At 41.5% G+C, this 18,627-nt stretch overlaps 1 protein-coding gene across 1 annotated transcript in view; it reads left to right on the top strand.

The window, feature by feature from the left end:
* Window positions 1–5,447, top strand: part of METTL24 (methyltransferase like 24) — a 75,076-nt gene extending 69,629 nt beyond the window's left edge. Inside the window, exon 5 of the mRNA XM_040350236.1 lies at window positions 5,020–5,447. Coding sequence (XP_040206170.1) covers window positions 5,020–5,334 — 315 coding nt within the window. The 3' untranslated portion in view covers window positions 5,335–5,447. The remainder of the gene's footprint in view (window positions 1–5,019) is intronic.
* Window positions 5,448–18,627: the final 13,180 nt, after the last annotated feature.

Here is an 18,627-nt window from a genome sequence, read left to right as displayed (position 1 = left end):
GACCTGAAAATTTCATTTGCCCTTAGGTTAGGGTGCAAGTCCAGTGGTCTGACATTGTGAAGACAAAGGAAGTATTACTATACAAAACATATCATTTAAACTGGCTCTAAAAAAGTAAAATGTGCACAGAGGTTTCAGCTTATGTGGTGGTAACATTTCAACAGACTAAACCGACTGCTGCTGTAAAGCATGTTACACAGTGTTCTCCCTTGTCACTTTAATATCTTGTTTGTATGCTTCTTACAGCTTTGAATTTGATATGAATTACCAAGATATAACACTGTGCTGAACAAGAAAACATGCAGTTTAAGGAAAACACCATAGCGTTTTTCCTGACGGGTTAAGGTGTAGTACATTGGCTAGAATAGTAGCTTTCATTGTGTGGTTGATAAGGGCCATTTAGTAAACCTACCCATTTGGTGACCAGAATTTCAGATTGTGATCCAGGGAACCCCTACCTACCATGCCCACTTTTATTTAAGGGATGGGGCTAACTGTGGTACCCCAAATGGTGAATGTGGCCAAATTGTGCTTGCAGTTGGAGGAGCATAAATGGGTATAATTAAATTAAGCCTGAGCCCACTCTGCTCTAGGTCTATAAAGCATAATGTGCAGAGGTCAGGAGTGCATAACACACAGAGTGCATGGGTCAGGAGTCTGTAATGCACACAGTGTAGAAGTCAGAAGTAAGTAAAGCACAGGATGCTTTGTAAGCAAAAAGTACCATCTCTTGCCAATACAACCTCCCTACGGCAAAACCACCTCTGTCACAAATCCCCCCTTCCCTCCCGGAATTGTAATTAATGGTCCTTGTCATTGCTTTGCAGCTGCTGTTGGGTTTCGATTCCATGGATCCACCTTGTTTTTCATTCTATATGTTACTTATGCTGCAATTTGGTAAAATACATGGGCAACAAAATGATAATCATGACAATACATGAACGAAAAGGCAATTGGGGTTAGGACGATGTACTATGGCCCACTGGGGGCTCACCATGGACTGAACAGGCATCAAGAAAGGGCTTTGAATGCAGGTGACAGTAGTAAGTAAATCAGAGATCCGTAGTATGTAATGCACAATGAAATCAGGAACAGTCCCCTGAAACCGGAGACATCTGGTGACCCTAATGTAAGAAAAAGTTATTATCAGTAACGCTAAAGTCGGCCAGAGAAAGATCGAAAGAAACTGGACAAATTTCGATCTTTCTATGGCCGACTTTAGCGTTACTGATAATAACTTTTTTAGTTCCTTTCGATCTGTCTATGGGCAAGCTGGTTGTACTGAAGTCAATCCATTGATCAACTTCAGTACAATCAACATGTTTTTTTGTTTTCTACCCAATCACTGGAAGTAGCTTTAGCCACCAGCATCGATAAATGTATTCTGCCAGTGGGAAGACTCCACGCCAGCAGAACCCAATAGCACTGTGGGAGGGTCCCCCCTTCAACACTGACTGTGTTGATTGGGGGAATCAAGCATATTTTATTTTCTTCAACCTGTGGTTGAAGGAAAGAAAAAATGCATAATGTATGACCTGTCCTTAGTAACTAGATTGATTTATTAAAACTTTTTTTGCAGTAAGAAGCGTGGGTGATAATTTTGAATTGCTGAAGCCTACATTGCTTCTACAACTGCATGAAACATTTGCACCTATCGTTTTTTGAACACACCTTTGTCTGGAGCTCATACAGGAACAATCGGACAGATTTTTTACAGAACACAGGGACAATTATTATAATGGTGCCGAGAGGATGGGAGCATTTAATAGAAGATATGAGGGGGGGGGGCACTGGTACGAGCAGAGTGGGGAGGGGGGAGAAGAGGACAGAGGAGACAGATAGCAGGCTGTGGATGATGGAGGCACACAAACAGGCCAAGATTTCAGGGCTCAGCAGCCACGATTATCGTGGTCAGTTTGCAGAACGGAGGGCATAGTCAGGCAGGATCAACCAGGTATTACAGGTGATACAAGGGTCCAAATGACACAGCACAAGCACTGTGCTGTATAACATACTTTTCCTGCTGAAAGATGGCCACTGCCATTAGGGAATACCATTTTCATGAAGGGAGTTTACTTGGCCAGAGACAATGTTTAGGTAGGTAGTATGTGCCAAGTAGCATCCACATGAATGGCAGATCTCTAAGTTTCCCAGCAGAACATTGCACAAAGTATCGTACTGCCTCCTCCAGCTTGACTTCATCCCATAGTGCATCCTGGTGCCATCTCGTACTTAGGTAATCAACGCACACTCACCTGGCCATTCACATGATGTAAAAGAAAATGTTATTCATCAGAACAGGCCACCTTCTTCTATTGCTCCATGGTCCAGTTCTGATACTCACGTGCGCATTGTAACCACATTTGGGTGTGGACACTGGTCAGTATAGGCATTCTGCGGCTATACAATCCAATAAACAAACTGTGATGCATGTTTTTTCTGTTTAAAACAGACCGACTTCAGGGACAACATGTTTACTTGCATGACAAATATATTCCACCAACTTTTAGATGCTATTGTAACAAGATAATCAATGTTATTCACTTAATCTGTCAGTGGTCAGTGTATATGGCTCACTGTGTTTTTCAAAATAGTTGTGCTGTTGGTTGAGACGTAAAAAGAATCTGCCACAAATTCTCTTATAGTGTATGTCAGTGGAGTTTTCTAAACCTTTTTTCTATCAGAAAAAGATGCTACAGTTTCCTACTTGTTACCCTGCTGTCATTTTCATAAAAAAGCACCTTCCATTGTTTTCACTGTATAACATTACTACAGGTCTATTTTCTTTGACAGAGGGGTGGGGGTTGTGCTTTTCAATAATAGTGTATAGGTCTTCATCACTGCATGATTCAAAGATGTGTCAAAGATTTGTATTTTTCCTAAGTTTCCATCATTTTTTGGCCATAAGAATCATGTAATTTTGAGAAGAATATTGGTTCTGTCAGTTCAGACAAAGAAATGAGTGCATCTCATCTGTACGGAAGCATCAACTTAATATTTTTCGATAAAATATTCTGTTTATCTAATTGGCGGTCACCTTGAAAATTATAGGGGGCCCCAAGTGTGACCCACCAACCCTTTCAGAGGGCCACACAAGAACAATGCATTTTCAGGAGTTGAGGTGCATTTGCATAGAGTAATGCCACATACACACGATCAGGCTTTTGCCCGGCCAAATGGAATCCCATCGGAGGAAAAAAGAACATGTTCTATATCTAAACTCCGATGAAATTCATTGGATATTCCGATGAAAAAACTCTGATGGGGCTACACACGATTGGAATATCCAATGGAAAAAGTCCGTCTGACTTTTTCCATTTGAAATTCCGATCGTGTGTACGCGGCATAAGGCTGTAATGCACCTCAGCTCCTAAAAATTCTGGTGTGCATTTTGTGCAGTGTACCACAATGCACACTGAACAGAAAAATGGTGTTGGCAGATGCAATAAAAATTCCCAGCATTGGTGTCAGTGACAATTATAACTCCCGTTCTTTGGTGTCAGGGACTGCAGTAATAACCCCTTTATTGGTGTCAGTGGACACAATACTAGCCTCCATCATTGTTATCAGTGACCATAATATCCCCCAGGACTGGTGTCACTACTATTGGTGGTCAGTAGCAGTGCTCCTAACTTCAACCCCTGCAATTATATTTAACCCCCATCCCATTGGTGGTCAGTGGCAGTGTTTTTTAAACTCCCCTCCACATTGATGGTCAGTTAAGTGGAGCAGAAATTTAACTCGCTGCATTGGCGCACAAAAATTCTCTGGCTTTGTGAGTTTGCTTGATGAGCAGTAACGTTTATTCAATACAAAGAAGGAAACGAGGCAGAAGGGCAGCTCTTTTATTTAGACCAGTACTGTACTTGTATGGTTGGGCGGAAGCCACTCCACCTGACAGTACTGTCTTTATTTCAGTGCCAGTGCTTATGATTCCAGAAACCTGCTGCAGCTACCTAAAACTCCTACAGGTGCACAACAGGTGGCAGACCCAGCAGGCTACACACAGAGAGCCATTGGTAGCATGTTGGTCGCCAGGGGTTTATGTAAGAGATCTTTCACAGATCATGTAAACACTATGGTGGTTATTTACGAAAGGCAAATCCACTTTGCACTAAAAGTGCAAACTACAAGTGCAAAGTGCACTTGAAATTGTACTGAAAGTGCACTTGGAAGTGCAGTCGCTGTAAATCTGAGGGGATAGATCTGAAAGGAGGGGAAGCTCTGCTGATTTTACCATCCAACCATGTGAAAGCTAAAATGCTGTTTTTTATTTTTCTTGCATGTCCCCCTCAGATTTGCCTTTCATAAATAACCCCCTTTGTCTTTAGTCTGAGAAGAGATTGGACCTATAAACAATAGATGGCAGTTGGAACTACAAGCATGATCTGAGTCTGAAGCCCTGTACACATGCTCGGTTTTCTCGGCGGTAAAAAGTCCGCCGAGAAAACCGAGGGGAAAGCCGAGAATCCGTCAGGAAAACTGCCATGGCGCGTTGGCCGGGAATCCCGGCCGTGTGTAGGCTCCATCGGCACTGCCTCGCAGTCTTTCCCATAGGTAAGTAGTAGATCTGGCAGAAAAAAAAACACTGGGAATCCCGACAGGAAAATAGAAAGCAGGTTCTCTATTTTCCCGAAGGGATTCCCGGCTGTTTTCCTGATGGGAAAACTGCGAGGAAGCATACACACGTCCGGTTTTCCCGGCCAAAAGCTCTCCTGGCAGTTATCCTGCCGGGAAAACCGGTCGTATGTACGAGGCTTCAGACACCCATATCTTAGGGAAGGCAACAGTGTTGGGAGCTGTCAAAGTACACCCCCGCATGATACTGAAGAAGCCTGGATGGTGTGCGAGAGTTCTTTCTAGCTTTGGGAATGCTGCTTAAAAACAAAAATGACAGATCATCTCACACCTATAAATCTCTATGCTTTGATTGATGGTCTTCTCTGTGAAATGTGATAAGTTTGATGATAGCTACAGAAAGTAACTGATTCTACTTTGTTTTTGTAATGCGTTTTCCAGATTGATGTCCTGAAGGCAGACATGGAGAGTGCAGAGTGGAAGATCTTGGAGAATCTGATTTTAGAAGGTATTGTGGAGCAGATAGGACAGCTTGTTGTGGAAATCCACCTTCACTGGCCTGGGTTTGAGGTCAGTGGAAATGACAGCACTGTTGTGAGATTCTGGTACAGCTTGTTCAAAGAACTTGAACGAAAAGACTTCAGACTTTTCTACACATATAAGGACTTATCTAAACCACAAATGTTCCTAAAGAAAGAAGCTTTTAATGCAAGCAGTTGTTATATCCTCAGTTGGGTTAACACCAGATGGTCATGAAATGAACATTTCTACAGAGTTATTGACAGAAGCCTCTATTTTACAGAAATCTGCTGGATGGAGAAATATTTGTTTATTTAAAAATTAAATTTGTATACTTTTTTTTACATGAACATTTTCTGCTGATCACTTTATTCATTGCAGTACTTTTTTTTGTACCATATTCAGTAAAGTGTTTGCCTATTACTACTGGTTTTGTAAGCAGATCAATCTCCTTTAAAGTGGATGTAAACCCTCCATACACCCAGTGAAGTGAACAGCCTCAGATAATACACAGGGATTAACCAAATCTCCCCATAAAGGGTTTTATATGTATATCTGCTGTTTTCACATTTATATACCGTTTAGAAAGTTGAGATCGTGTTAGGAGATTTTCTCTTCCTGGTTAACACAGAGTGTGATGTCTGGGCATACAGCCAAGATAGCTAACATTGCTGATTGGAGGAAAGGCACACACCCCCTCTCATCATAGACAGAGACTCTCGGAGCTGTTTTGTAATAGGAGCTGCTCTCTGCTAATCTATTTTAGCAACCTCCTCCAAAAGATTCAGGCTGCTTTTGTCTAAAAAGTCAAAAAATATGTCAGGAGTTCTCAGGCTGATAACAGAGGAACCAAACCTTTCAAAAGAGAGCTATAAGACTTAGATCATTGAAAAAAGATAACAAAATACTGCAGATATATGTGCCAAGCTCAAATTTCATGAATCGGGTTTACATCCACTTTAAGGGCAGATATTATGATTCTGGTGCATTAGAGGTTTGTTTTCCAAGAATTAAACTGTATTTGTGCTTGTTCATGAAATTCATCTTCATCTTTAGAAGGATTGCTGGAGTGGTCACACCTATACAAAAATGTTGCTAGACTAAGAAGACATTTCATACATATTATAGAGAGGTAAAGATGCTGTGGACTTTTAGCCATTTCATTAAAAAAAAATGATATGTAAAGCCCAGTACACACTATGAGAAAAGCAGAAGAAAAATTCAATAGGAGGCACGATCGTTCAATTTTCATATAGTCTGTACACAACTTTCAACATCCGATTCCGACTTTGCAAAAAAAAATTCTGAAGGGACAAACTGCAAAGTTTTTCTTGCACATAAACAAAACTAACAATTTTCATATAATTTGTACCATTTTCGGACTATATTCGTACAAGAAATATCAGATACAAAAGACTGTGCATTAACAGAAACAACAAATTTATAATACGAGAATTTTTTTACATTATTTCTATCCTCGCTTCCAACTTGCTGTGAAACATTGAGGAAAACCGGCCGATCGCTTGCCCGATTTTCTTATAGTGTGTACCCCACTTGAGGACCTTTGTGTATCTAACCAACAAGAGAATGAAATCCATCCAATAACAAGGCATATAGGTGTTGATTTACTAAAATTGGAAAGTGCAAAATCTGGTACAGCCCTGCACAGAAAACAATCAGTGTCCGCGTTTTATTGTGCAGCCCACTCTAAAATAAAAATAAGAGTCCTCAATTACATGTTGTGGGCTGCCTCTGGCACAATGCTTCTCCAAGACGGTCTGAGTTGCAACAAGGGACATGAAGCTGAAGCACTGACTAGCAACACCTGAGCCAACAGTTCTGATACGTGTTGTTGTAAAAGCTGTCACATGACTACTCCACTACAATGACTTTTGCGTTATTTACATGACTGCATTTTCCATTTTAGCCTTTCGTTATCTGTGTTTCTCTAACCTGTCACCAAGTCCCATCAGTAGGACATATTTAGCAAGCGACCTCACCTGTGCATAGATAGAGTAACTGAAACGCAGTTTACAGACCTGGGTGAAATACCTACCAAACTGTTGGAGGAACTTTAGAACTTGTTCAAGAAACGCTGAAGTAACTATAGCAGATGATTGGCCTAAGGAATTGTATCCACTAATGAGATTAAGATATCAGGCATTGTATTATCTATCGTGCAGATTATTGGAGGGAGAAGGGCGATGAGGCCTTCTCCTGTGTTTTATGGATTTACTGGTACCACATCCTTCACAATTACTATTGCATAAAGGAAAAAACCTAAAGCACACAACTAAATAGAACAGCATAGAATGGAGGCAGTCGGAGGGTATCAGAGTCGTACTTCCTAGATTTTGTGGAATAACTCCTAGGAGAGTTGATGACTATACTATTTTACTCCATTTACTGTAAGGCCCCATACACACGAGAGGATTTATCCGCAGATACGGTCCAGCGGACCGTATCCGCGGATAAATCCTCTCGAGGATTTCAGAGGATTTCTATGCGATGGCGTGTACACACCATCACATTGAAATCCGCGCTGAAATCCTCTGCCGATGACGTGTCGCGCCGTCGCCGCTATTATGACGCGGCGACGGGCGCGACGCTGTCATATAAGGAATTCCACGCATGCGTCAAATCATTACGACGCGTGCGGGGAATCCCTTTAGACGGATGGATCCGGTAAGTCTGTACAGACGAGCGGATCCATCCGTTGGAATGGATTCCAGCAGATGGATTTGTTGTGCATGTCAGCAAATATCCATCTGCTGGAAATCCATCCCAGGGGAGATTTCTCTGCGGATAAATATCCGTTGGCGTGTACACACCATAGGATCTATCCGCAGAAACCCATTTGATGGGATTTATCTGCGGATAGATTCTATGGTGTGTATGGGGCCTCAGGCTCTTTTGTAGATCGTTGGTTTTTGCTCCATCCATCCATGTTCATCTTGTATCACCTTTTATATGTGTGTTTATGTTGTTTACAGCTTTGACAGACAGTTATACATAAATAAGTTATCTTTCTGAAAAAGCAGGTTCCGTCCTGCGAAACGCATTGAAGAATACACTCAAGATCTCATGAGTGAAATTTCTTATTTTGAAGTTGCATTATGGAAGGAATTACTATGAAGGGATAATGTAAACTAGTTTGTAAATGTCCTTATGAGGTTTTTAAATTGTAAAGCCTTTAGCCTTTTTGCTATACGTGCAATTCTGTCCCTTATCAGGGACTTTTTTTTATGGAATTATGTAATAAAATGTTTAAACATAGAATCTTTTTTGGTGTGGTGTCGTTATAGTTCTATTTAGTTGTGTGCTATTGGGGTTTTTTCTTTACGCATTAGATTATCTAATCTGCTGAAGCCTACTTGTGGCCACTCCTAAAATTTAAACAAAGGTATCTCAAATAGTAACATACTACTCAGGCCACCGATGGTGCTTAGTCATTTTACACAATGCTAATGCGTATTCCATTTTAAAAGTCTGTGGCACATAAGTCCTTTATTTAGTAAAGAACTATATAATTTTCGAGAAACATATTTGCAAATAAGTTCCTGTATGGTCATTGTATGTTTAAACAGAATGAGATAAATGTGAAGTTCATGAAACACAACTGGATTGTGTTGACAATGTTTAATTATATTATTTGGTGTAAGTTAAGTATTTATTTGAATCAATTTTCTGTCTCTGAAAAAATGATTGACTGGTACAATAAAATGGCACAATATAACATACATGATTGTTTTATGTGTTTTTTTCTTCTAAGTAATATCTATAAAAAAAACGATTTCTGTGCTTCTAAAAGCCATGTGCAGTTTTTGTTTTCTTAATTGATGCCAAAGGTGCAGCCTATAAACAGTATACAGGTACCAGAAATAGGTTGGCATCAATATCATAGGTATTTATGGGAATCCAGTCTGAGGAGGACATAAATGTTGCCCCTGACAGCTTTTAAGTTGATTTTCAGTTAAAGACATTTAAAATATAAGTCTACCAATAAAAAATAAATAGCCCCAAAGCAGCCCCAAACCTCCTCTTCTAAGGTAAGGTGAGGCTTGTAGATTTTCAGGTAAAGACATTTAAAATATAAGTTTACCAATAAAAAATAAATAGACCCAAAGCAGCCCCAAACCTCCTCTTCTAAGGTAAGGTGAGGTGAGGTGAGGCTCATAGATTTTCAGTTAAAGACATTTAAAATATAAGTCTACCAATAAAAAATAAATAGACCCAAAGCAGCCCCAAACCTCCTCTTGTGAGGTGAGGTGAGGCGAGGTGAGGCTCATAGAGAGAGAACAAGCAGAATCTTCCCTCTGCTTGTTTCAGGTTCTGGGGTATGGTAGCAGGTCATAAGTGGCTCTGAGGAAAAAAACTTACCGAGATATAGGCAATCACTGTAGCTAACCGTGAATAAAAATGATTCAAATATTACAGTATTGCAAATACACTCATGTTATTGGAAGCAAAGGAATCCAACTCAAAATGAGCTCAAGCTGTTCAAATGTAATTACAGATGCAAATATACACAATGCTGGAAAGGAAAAGAAACAAAATCAAGTTTGTGAAAATGAAGCATAAGGACCATCTACTGAAGAGAACATATGTTTTGATAGAAAAAAATAGGTGGATTTCTTAATGATAAGAACTAATAGCACTGATATACTCAGCAATTGTATGTACAGTATACAGTCTCCAAAGTTTGGATTGCAGAAGTGATTTAACTATGAGACTTGCTACTCCCAAACTCTGAAGCACTTATCATCAGAGGTACTTACAAAGTGCCTGTTCTCATCCAATAAAAGAATGGTGTTGACAGCTCCCAGATGCCTGTCATACTCTTGGCGAATTTCCCCAGTCTGAATATCCAACTGAAATGTAACAGACATCCATTATATCGACATAGATGAACTGAGTTCTGATAAATCCAACACAAATAATAGGATTTTTTTTTCCTTAACAGGGAATGTATTTGTAACATACTGTGGCAGAGCGAGGCTCTGTCCCAATGAAAATGATATTGAAGTGGACACAGAGTCTGCATATCGGCTGAGTGTAGAGCTTACATTTTAAAACAGGGAACTGCTCTGGCAGTTTTCTCAGATTTATTTATCTCTACAAGGGGCTCTGTGGCTTGGAGATTCCTCAGAGATATGGGTGGGACGGGATCTCCAACGCTGTGTCTGGGTTTTAGAGACAGCCTGCAAGCTGTGTGCCCAGGTGCACACAGCTCATATAATGAAGGGCTGGGGAGAGCAGAAGTGGAGGAAGTGTGTGCAGCAGTGGCTGCTGGTGTCTCTGTGTTGAGACAGACGCTGTGTGTGGATAGACACTGTGTGCGGACAGACGCTGTGTGTGGACAGACGCTGTGTGCGGACAGATGCTGTGGGCGGACAGACGCTGTGGGCGGACAGATGCTGTGGGCGGACAGATGCTGTGGGCGGACAGATGCTGTGGGCGGACAGACGCTGTGGGTGTTGAAGGGCTTCAAAGCCGTGTGCAACCAAGACTGGGGGTCTGGAGGAGCTGCTGGTTTAAGGGACCAGTTCTTATGGCAGCAGTGCTGTCAAAGAATAGCCAGGTGGGCTAGTATTTTTCAGTTGTTTCTGATCATCGTTTAAACCCCTGCGTGGGATTCCTGAATGGACTTTTTTTTTTTTTTTCTCCTTTAATAAACGTGGGCTACCAGGCCCTTAACGTTATATGCCTGTTTGGTGTTGACTCACTGCACGAAAATGCATCTACCACAAGAGCGAACAACCCCCAATGTCACAATACACAGCCCCTAAATTTGTTAAATGGCCACACGTATACTCTGTTGCAAATGCTGCTTTGTAAAACAGATTCTTAAAAGATATAAAGGGGGTTATTTACGAAAGGAAAATCCACTTTGCACTACAAGTGTAAACTACACTGAAAATGCACTTGGAAGTGCAGTTGCTGTAAATCTGAGGGGTAGATATGAAATGAGGGGAAGATCTGCTGATTTTATTATCCAATCATGTGCAAGCTAAAATGCTATTTATTTTCCTTGCATGTCCCCCTCGGATCTACAGCGACTGCACGTCCAAGTTCACTTTCAGTGCAATTTCAAGTGCAGTTTGCACTTGTAGTGCAAAGCGGATTTGCCTTTTGTAAATAACCCCCAAAGTGTATCTTATTTTTGGATATTTTGAGATAATATGTATCTTATTTTTTGACTAGAAGAAGTGTGTCCATTTAAGAACCAGTAAAGGTGGGAATATTACAAACAGTGGTGAGCAAATTGTTTAGATGCAAAATGCGCAGAAAACTATATTATAGGGCATGAGGGGGGCCAATATCAGCAGAAAAGGAGCCCCAAGGGTATGGCAGTGTGCAGTATGTGTAATGGGTTAGTGCAAAGCGGAACAGTAAGAACGTCAGATAATGGGAGGTGCTGTCCCTGGCTGTGGAGAAGTGTGCTGTCAAACAGAAGTACCGTGTTATGTGTCTTTTATATACAACATAAAGTGCTACTTAAAATTAAAAGTATCAAAACTGATCATTTAGACCATAGTATATACAACCAAAAGGAGTGCATTAAATCAAATAAAGACAAATTAAATCAATACAACATTACTTCATCCAACAAACAATACAGTGAAAAAATAGATAAATAAATTGTGCAAGAATATAATATTATCATAAGCCCCTTAAACCATGCAGTGTGTAAACAAACATCTTCCACAAAGTGAGACATGTGATAGCAGGTCTTCAGTATGGTAAAGTGCCTATTCTTTACACCCTTCAAGATGCATACCAGTGATATAACTCACTCACCAGATTTGACTGACCACTTGTTACAAAATATTCAAACAGCGCAGGATAACATTGCTCAAAAACACAGAACCCCCTTTTTACATTCCAGCCCACCTTTACATAAGATGCAACCCTTTACATCACAGCACCTCTTTACAATACAGTGCCCGCTTTACATTACAGAACCCTTTGCATCCAAGTCCCTCCATTTACATCACAGCTCCATTTACATCACATCCCCCTTTACAATACAGCCCCTCCCCCCTTTACATCAATGCCCTCTGTCCCCTTCACATCACAGCCCTCGCTTTACATCACAGACCTTTCCCACTTTACATCAGGGTCCCCCCTCCCTTTCAAAACAGTGTCCTCTGTCACTCCTTCACATCACAGCCCCCCTCCTTGTACCCAAGTCCCATTCACTGTCCCCTTTCTTAGCACCTCAGACCTCTTCACAGCCCCCTTACTTGTATTCAAGTCCACTTTAAGTCCCTCCCCTTGTACCCCAGTCCTTTTCACAGCACTCTTCCTTGCATCCCAGTCCCCTTCACAACCCCCTTCCTTGCATTCCAGTCCCCTTCACAGCCCCCTTCCTTATATCTCAGTCGCCTTCACAGCTCCCTTCCTTACATCCCAGTCCCCTTCCCCGCTCCCTTCCTTGCATCCCACTCCCCTTCACATCCCCATTCCTTGTATCCCAGTTCCATTCACAGCCCCCTTTCCTTGCATCCCAGCCCCTCTTCCTTGTATCCCAGTTTATTCCACAACCCCCCTCATTGCATCTCAGTCCCTTTATAGCCCCCTTACTTGCACCCAGCCCCCCGCCTTGTATCCTAATCCCCTTCACAGCTTCTAATACTTGCACGCCAGTCCCCTTTACATCCCCCTCCTTGTACCCCGGTCTATTTCACAGCCCACTTTTTTGTATTCCAGTCCCCTTCACAGCCCCCCTGTATTGCATCCCAGTCCCCTTCGCAGCCCCCCTGTATTGCATCCCAGTCCCCTTTGCAGCCCCCCTGTATTGCACCCCAGTTCCCTTTACACTCCTCCATCCTTGTATGTCTGTCCCCTTCACAGCCCCCTCCTTGTATCCCAATCCCCTTCACAGCCCCCTCCTTGTATCCCAATCCCCTTCACAGCCCACTCCTTGAATCCCTTTAGACATAATTTCCTATTGGGAGTATCTCACCAAAAATTACATTTTTGTTGCAGGGAATGCCCGATATCTAACTTGTATCTTAGTGCAGACTTATGGGAAAATCAGTGAGACAATCACACAAACAGGAAATAATGTTTCTGGGGGACGTTCTGTACACATTCTGTATACAGAACATCTCCAGGTAGTCAAATTGCATTGCATTTTACAGAAAATGACAGAGCTGCAGATTGGAAAGGTAATTTTTAATAACATTCAATTACAATATCACTTGAGTTGCAAATTGTATATGCCATATATGTATATATTTTTTTTCTTGCCCCCCCCCCCCCCACGAAAGAAAAGTGACCATTTAAGTGTGTGGCTGCTTTCATCTACACAGAAAGAGCTTGGGCCTGTGTGGATACTTTATGCAAAGGGAGGAGGGATGCCCCTCTAGGAAGGGTGTCTGGATATGTAGCTCTCCTCCAAATAGGAACAGCAGGTACAGGCTAACCTTAGGCAATTGGATGAAGAGAAAATTCTGGACAGCCGCACTCAAAATCAATTTTCATTGGCTGGAGGGAACGACGTGGCTAGGTGGGAAGGCCGGCCTCTTTTCGTTGGCATAACGTAGTGCAGCCGGCCTATTGCTGAGCTGTACTTGTGTGGACCGGAATTTACACCCGGATACTGAGAGCCGAGGTGTGGGAGAGCCGGGCACCGAGAGAGAGGACCTATGTATCTATGAGGAAGTGATCATATCTGGATATCTGTCCTTTGGAGTCCCTGCTGGTCTGGTGCCTCAGTCCGTGGATGGAGTTTCCTATAGGCTTTTGAGCCTCTTGGTTGTGGCAAGTGGCTTTCCATTAGGTGGTGGTTTCATCACAAGAAGTCATTCTCACGGTGGTGCTGTTTTATCCTGTTTGCGGGGTCTGCCTCGATCCCCTACACACAACTTGGGACTTTTTATTATTTATACCCCTATTATGTTATTATCTTTGGGGCTCAGAGACTTTGTTCTTCTCTATTAAGTACTGGCACCCTGTTGCTGGTTTGTTCTATTGGCGCAGTTTTTATTTTTGTATTACTCAAAATCAATGCCTTTATTAAAAAAGAGGTAATAATCCAAAAAATACAAGCCACAGCAAACAGCGGAATACAGGAGCTGACGCATTTCACACTTTCAAACGCGCTTATTCAATCATAGCTATGAATAAGCACTTTTGAAAGTGTGAAACGTGTCAGCTCCTGTATTCCGCTGTTTGCTGGGGCTTGTATTTTTTGGGATTATTTTTTTCAAGGCATTGATTTTGAGGGTGGCTGTCCAGAATTTTCTCTTCATCCAATTGGATACTTTATACACATACTAGTCATTTACTAGCTCATAATCCTCCAAGTGTTGTGATGGTGAGAAGCATTTGTAACACTAATGGGTTGACTTTGATATTTTGGTTCAAATGGCTAATATCCTAGAATACATAAGTTCTACAATTTAAAATAAAAAGTAAAAAGATGAGCTACTGTGATGACCACAGCACAAGATTGAACCTTTCAATTGCATGTGTAAGAAAACTAGGAAGCATTTGCAGTTTTTAAAGACACTTTCCCTCCTCTTTCCATAAACCAGCCCCATGTTTCTCCCTTCTCAAAAACAACATGTAAGATATGCATGTTGTTGGTCCAACTAAACAGAACACATCTAATAACAAGCAAACAAGAAGGTCTCAATATATCTTTAAAAAATATATATATATATTTACTTGTGTTCGCTAATTAAAACTGCATAGCCTAGGGCCCAGGCTGAATTGTCTAGTCCAAGCACAGGATTTGCAGTCGGCAGATGTTCTTTTACTTTACCAGCTGTTGTAACCACATCAAAGCTGTAGTATGAACAGAAGTATAAAAACCTTTCCATATAAATTATAACAGTTCCAGCCCAATGCTCTGAAATGCTGCACACTGCTCTGAGGTTTTAGGAAATGGAATAAAAACCTGCCAATATAAACAGCACAGTATCCTCTTGGAAATGTTGGATGCAATAAATCAAAGCAGAAAGCTCCCCAGTTTACAACAAATGACTCGTCTGCAATCATCGATAACTTAGGAGTTGATTTACCAAAACTGGTAAGTGCAAAATCTGGTGAAGATGTGCATGGTAGCCAATTAGCTTCTAACTTCAGCTTGTTCAATTAAGCTTTGACTGGGGCTCCCGTCCATTGAGGGCGCATGGGTGCCGCCCCCCCTATCCATGTGTCTGGACTCCTTTCAGGACATCGGCGCATGGATTCCAATGAGGGAGGCTGTTTTTTTTTAAGCACCGATAAGAGCCAGAGGCTCCAATCGGCTTCAATATGGGGTTGGGTCGGGTCGCAGAGAGTGCACTCCGAGCCTTTTCAGGTGTGTTACAGCAGCGAATATTGATTCGATGTTGTAACACTGATCCTCCTCCCTGCCAATCAGATAGCCTGTTTTGACACTGGTCACCCGATTGACTGAAATGACAGGCAATCCTATTGGATGCCTAGGAGGAGGTGGGGATGAGCTGGAAGACGCCATGTTTACACACACAAATCCCTGTGCTTCCGCTCCTGCACACGAAGCCCAGGCACATCGGGTTCCCCACCATGCAGCGGGAGCTGTATATACTGTATACGGGATTTCGTCCAGGAGAGCCATAATCCCGCTCAGTATATCTGCATGAGCCGGTCGGGAACCGGTTAATAACAAGGTTCTAGATATATTTATGAAAAGAATGACCTAATCTTAAACATGTTAACCCACAGTATTACCTTATTGGAGATTAAAAAAAAAAACACTTTAAATTTTAAACATGCAAATTATACCTTTTAAAAGGTCTTAAAATGGAAATCAAATCATCAAATCAAAAAGGTAGACTTTTTTTGGGAGAAATTAAGGAGGACTAACTTATACAAGTTCTGTCTCAACTCGTGCCACTGAGAAAGTCTGTCTCAGACACTTAATTATTCTCTGCTTTATGTTTGCAGTCTGCTATAAATGCTGTAAGCAGCAAATGTCATAACTGGCACATGACACATAAATGGTCGCTTTCTCTAAGGTATTAGATTAAAGGTTCCAAAAAGGGCATGTGTCATAGATGTCTACGTAAAACAAGTAACAGCATGCACAGATACACTGTGTGCAGGTGGCTTGTGGAATTCAGTACTTGTCCACATCCTCTCGCCAGATGATATCTAAAGAGCCCTGCCATCCTCAGGGTAAAAACAGGTTGCTCTACAATGGGAGGTGATATAAATGTGTCTGAGCACCAATGAATGAAAAACAATGTACAACTTGCAGATAAACACTTAAAGCATATTTATACCAAAAGAAACTAAAATGTAATATCTTGCAACTTATCTGCATTAGCTTTCTTTTCATGCTTTTTTCCCCCTTTACAGGTGGTCCCCTACTTACAAACACCTGACTGAAGCCGACAACAGAAAGTGAGAGGAAATCTATCCCTAGGAAGAGAAATTCTCTCCTGTATAGCCCTGTACCGCTTTCATCGGACAAATCGATCGTGTGTGGGCTCCATCGGTTTGTTTTTCATCAGTGAAAAAAAATAGAACATGTTTTAAAATTTTCCTATGGATAAAAAAATTGATAGAAAAAAACGATAGTCTGTGTGGAAGTCCATCGGTCAAAAATCCAGGCATGCTCAGAATCAAGTCGACGCATTCTCGGAAGCATTGAACTTCATTTTTCTCAGCACGTCGTAGTGTTTTACGTACCCGCGTTTGGACACGGTCGGATTTTTGACTGATGGTGTGTAGTCAAGACTGATGAAAGTCAGCTTCATCGGATATCCGATGAAAAAAATCCATCGGATTAGATTCCGTCAGATATCCGATCGTGTGTACAGGGCTTAAGCGTAATTATGGGAAAAAGGTGTCTCCACTGATGCTTTATCACCAATCCTTCTTTCCCTAATAAGCCAAAATTTTCAAACTCCAATTGTCATTGGGACAGAAAGCAAGGTGAAATCTTCTGAACAGGGGCACAGACAACAAAACAAATTACAGGGGGTGATAACCTTTCCCTATGTTATCCAAAAAGCTTAAGAATATATTTTTTTATCTGGAGCTACACTTACAAAATGTACCTGTTCCAACTTACAAACAGATTCAACTTAAGAACAAACCTACAGTCCCTTGTTTGCAGGGCCGGTGCTACCACTAGGAAAACTAGGGAGCCAATTAGGGCGCACTGCTGCCTAGGGGCGCACAGACACTGGTTTCCCTCCGCATCTGCAGGCTGCAGCATGCAACTAACTCGGTCCCAGGCAGCTGCTGGTGTAATTAGAGGCGCATCGCAGCACTGGAGCCAGCTTTAGAGGAAGCCGATGCTTCCTGTATAGCACTGCCTCTTGTCAAATGGTTAGGACAAAGGGGGTGGAGTCAATGGGGGCCGCAAAATTAAATTTCGCCTAGGGGAGCAAAAATCTTTGCACCAGCCCTGCTTGCTTGTAACCCGGGGACTGCCTGTATTTTCACCCAGTGGCTAAGCTCACTCCACTGTATCTATGGAGGGTGCCAGGTTGTCACACAGGCTGGACTTTAAAAAATGTTTGCTTTTGTTAATCTCCATTACATGGAGGTAACTGAATATATAGCCAACACAAGAAAAATAACATTGTTTTTGCTTCCAGTTCATCTGATACTGCATTTCAGGAAATCGGCATCTATTGTAGTCGCTAAAAATGTGCTTAGGCTGGGGAAAAAAAAAAATGCAGCCACTACACCAATATTGCATCTATAGTACATATAAGGGTTACTTTTTTTAATCACATGTGAAAACAAGTCAAGTTGTTACCAGAAACAAGATCTAATTTGTCTTGTGAGACGAACAAGTATTCTAGTAATAATAATTTTACAGGAACAGAATGTTTGTGCACCAGTTTTTTCAGCTAGGATGACTTTAACTAAATACGTCATATAATGTAATAAAAAAGGCCTTAAAGTGGGTGTGAACCCTTACATTGTAAATCATGCCACACAGTTTAAGAAAGGCACAATGTTTTTATACATAAAAACTTAATTGGAAATACTTTTTTTTTTTTTCCAATGTATATAAGCTGGCGAATGACCACTATTCCTTGCTGTATCCCAGGCTTAGAGAGCGGGGGTGGAGTCTCTTTATGACAATCAGCCGACCTGCCAACAGCACATATCCCATCCACTATCACTTAAGGAGTGGGGGCATGGCAGAAGCAGCCTGTGGGCAGGCTAAAACAGTTAATTAGGTGCTGTTCCCGCTGGGAGAGTAGGAGCTAATGCCTTTTCTTTTTCTTTGATCTTTTTGGCTGGTTCCTGTCTGGGTCCGGCCTCACTTGTCTTGTGCGATATAAATTGAGTGCGTGGTTCGGCTATTTATTATAGCAAAAAGTTCTCAAAATAGTCGCTTTTTTGTTTATAGGGCAAAAAATAAAAACCGCAGAGATGATCAAATACAACCAAAAGAAAGCTTTTGTGGAAACAAAAAAAAAAAAGAAGTCAATTTTGTTTGGGTACAGCATCGCAGTGCCGAATTGCAAAAAATTGCCTAGTCATTAAGCAGCCAAATCTTCCAGGGCTGAAGTGGTTAAAAGTTGA

The sequence above is a fragment of the Rana temporaria genome, chromosome 4, assembly GCF_905171775.1.
Source record: "Rana temporaria chromosome 4, aRanTem1.1, whole genome shotgun sequence".
Lineage (NCBI taxonomy): Eukaryota > Metazoa > Chordata > Amphibia > Anura > Ranidae > Rana > Rana temporaria.
This window is presented reverse-complemented; position numbering and strand designations above follow the sequence as displayed.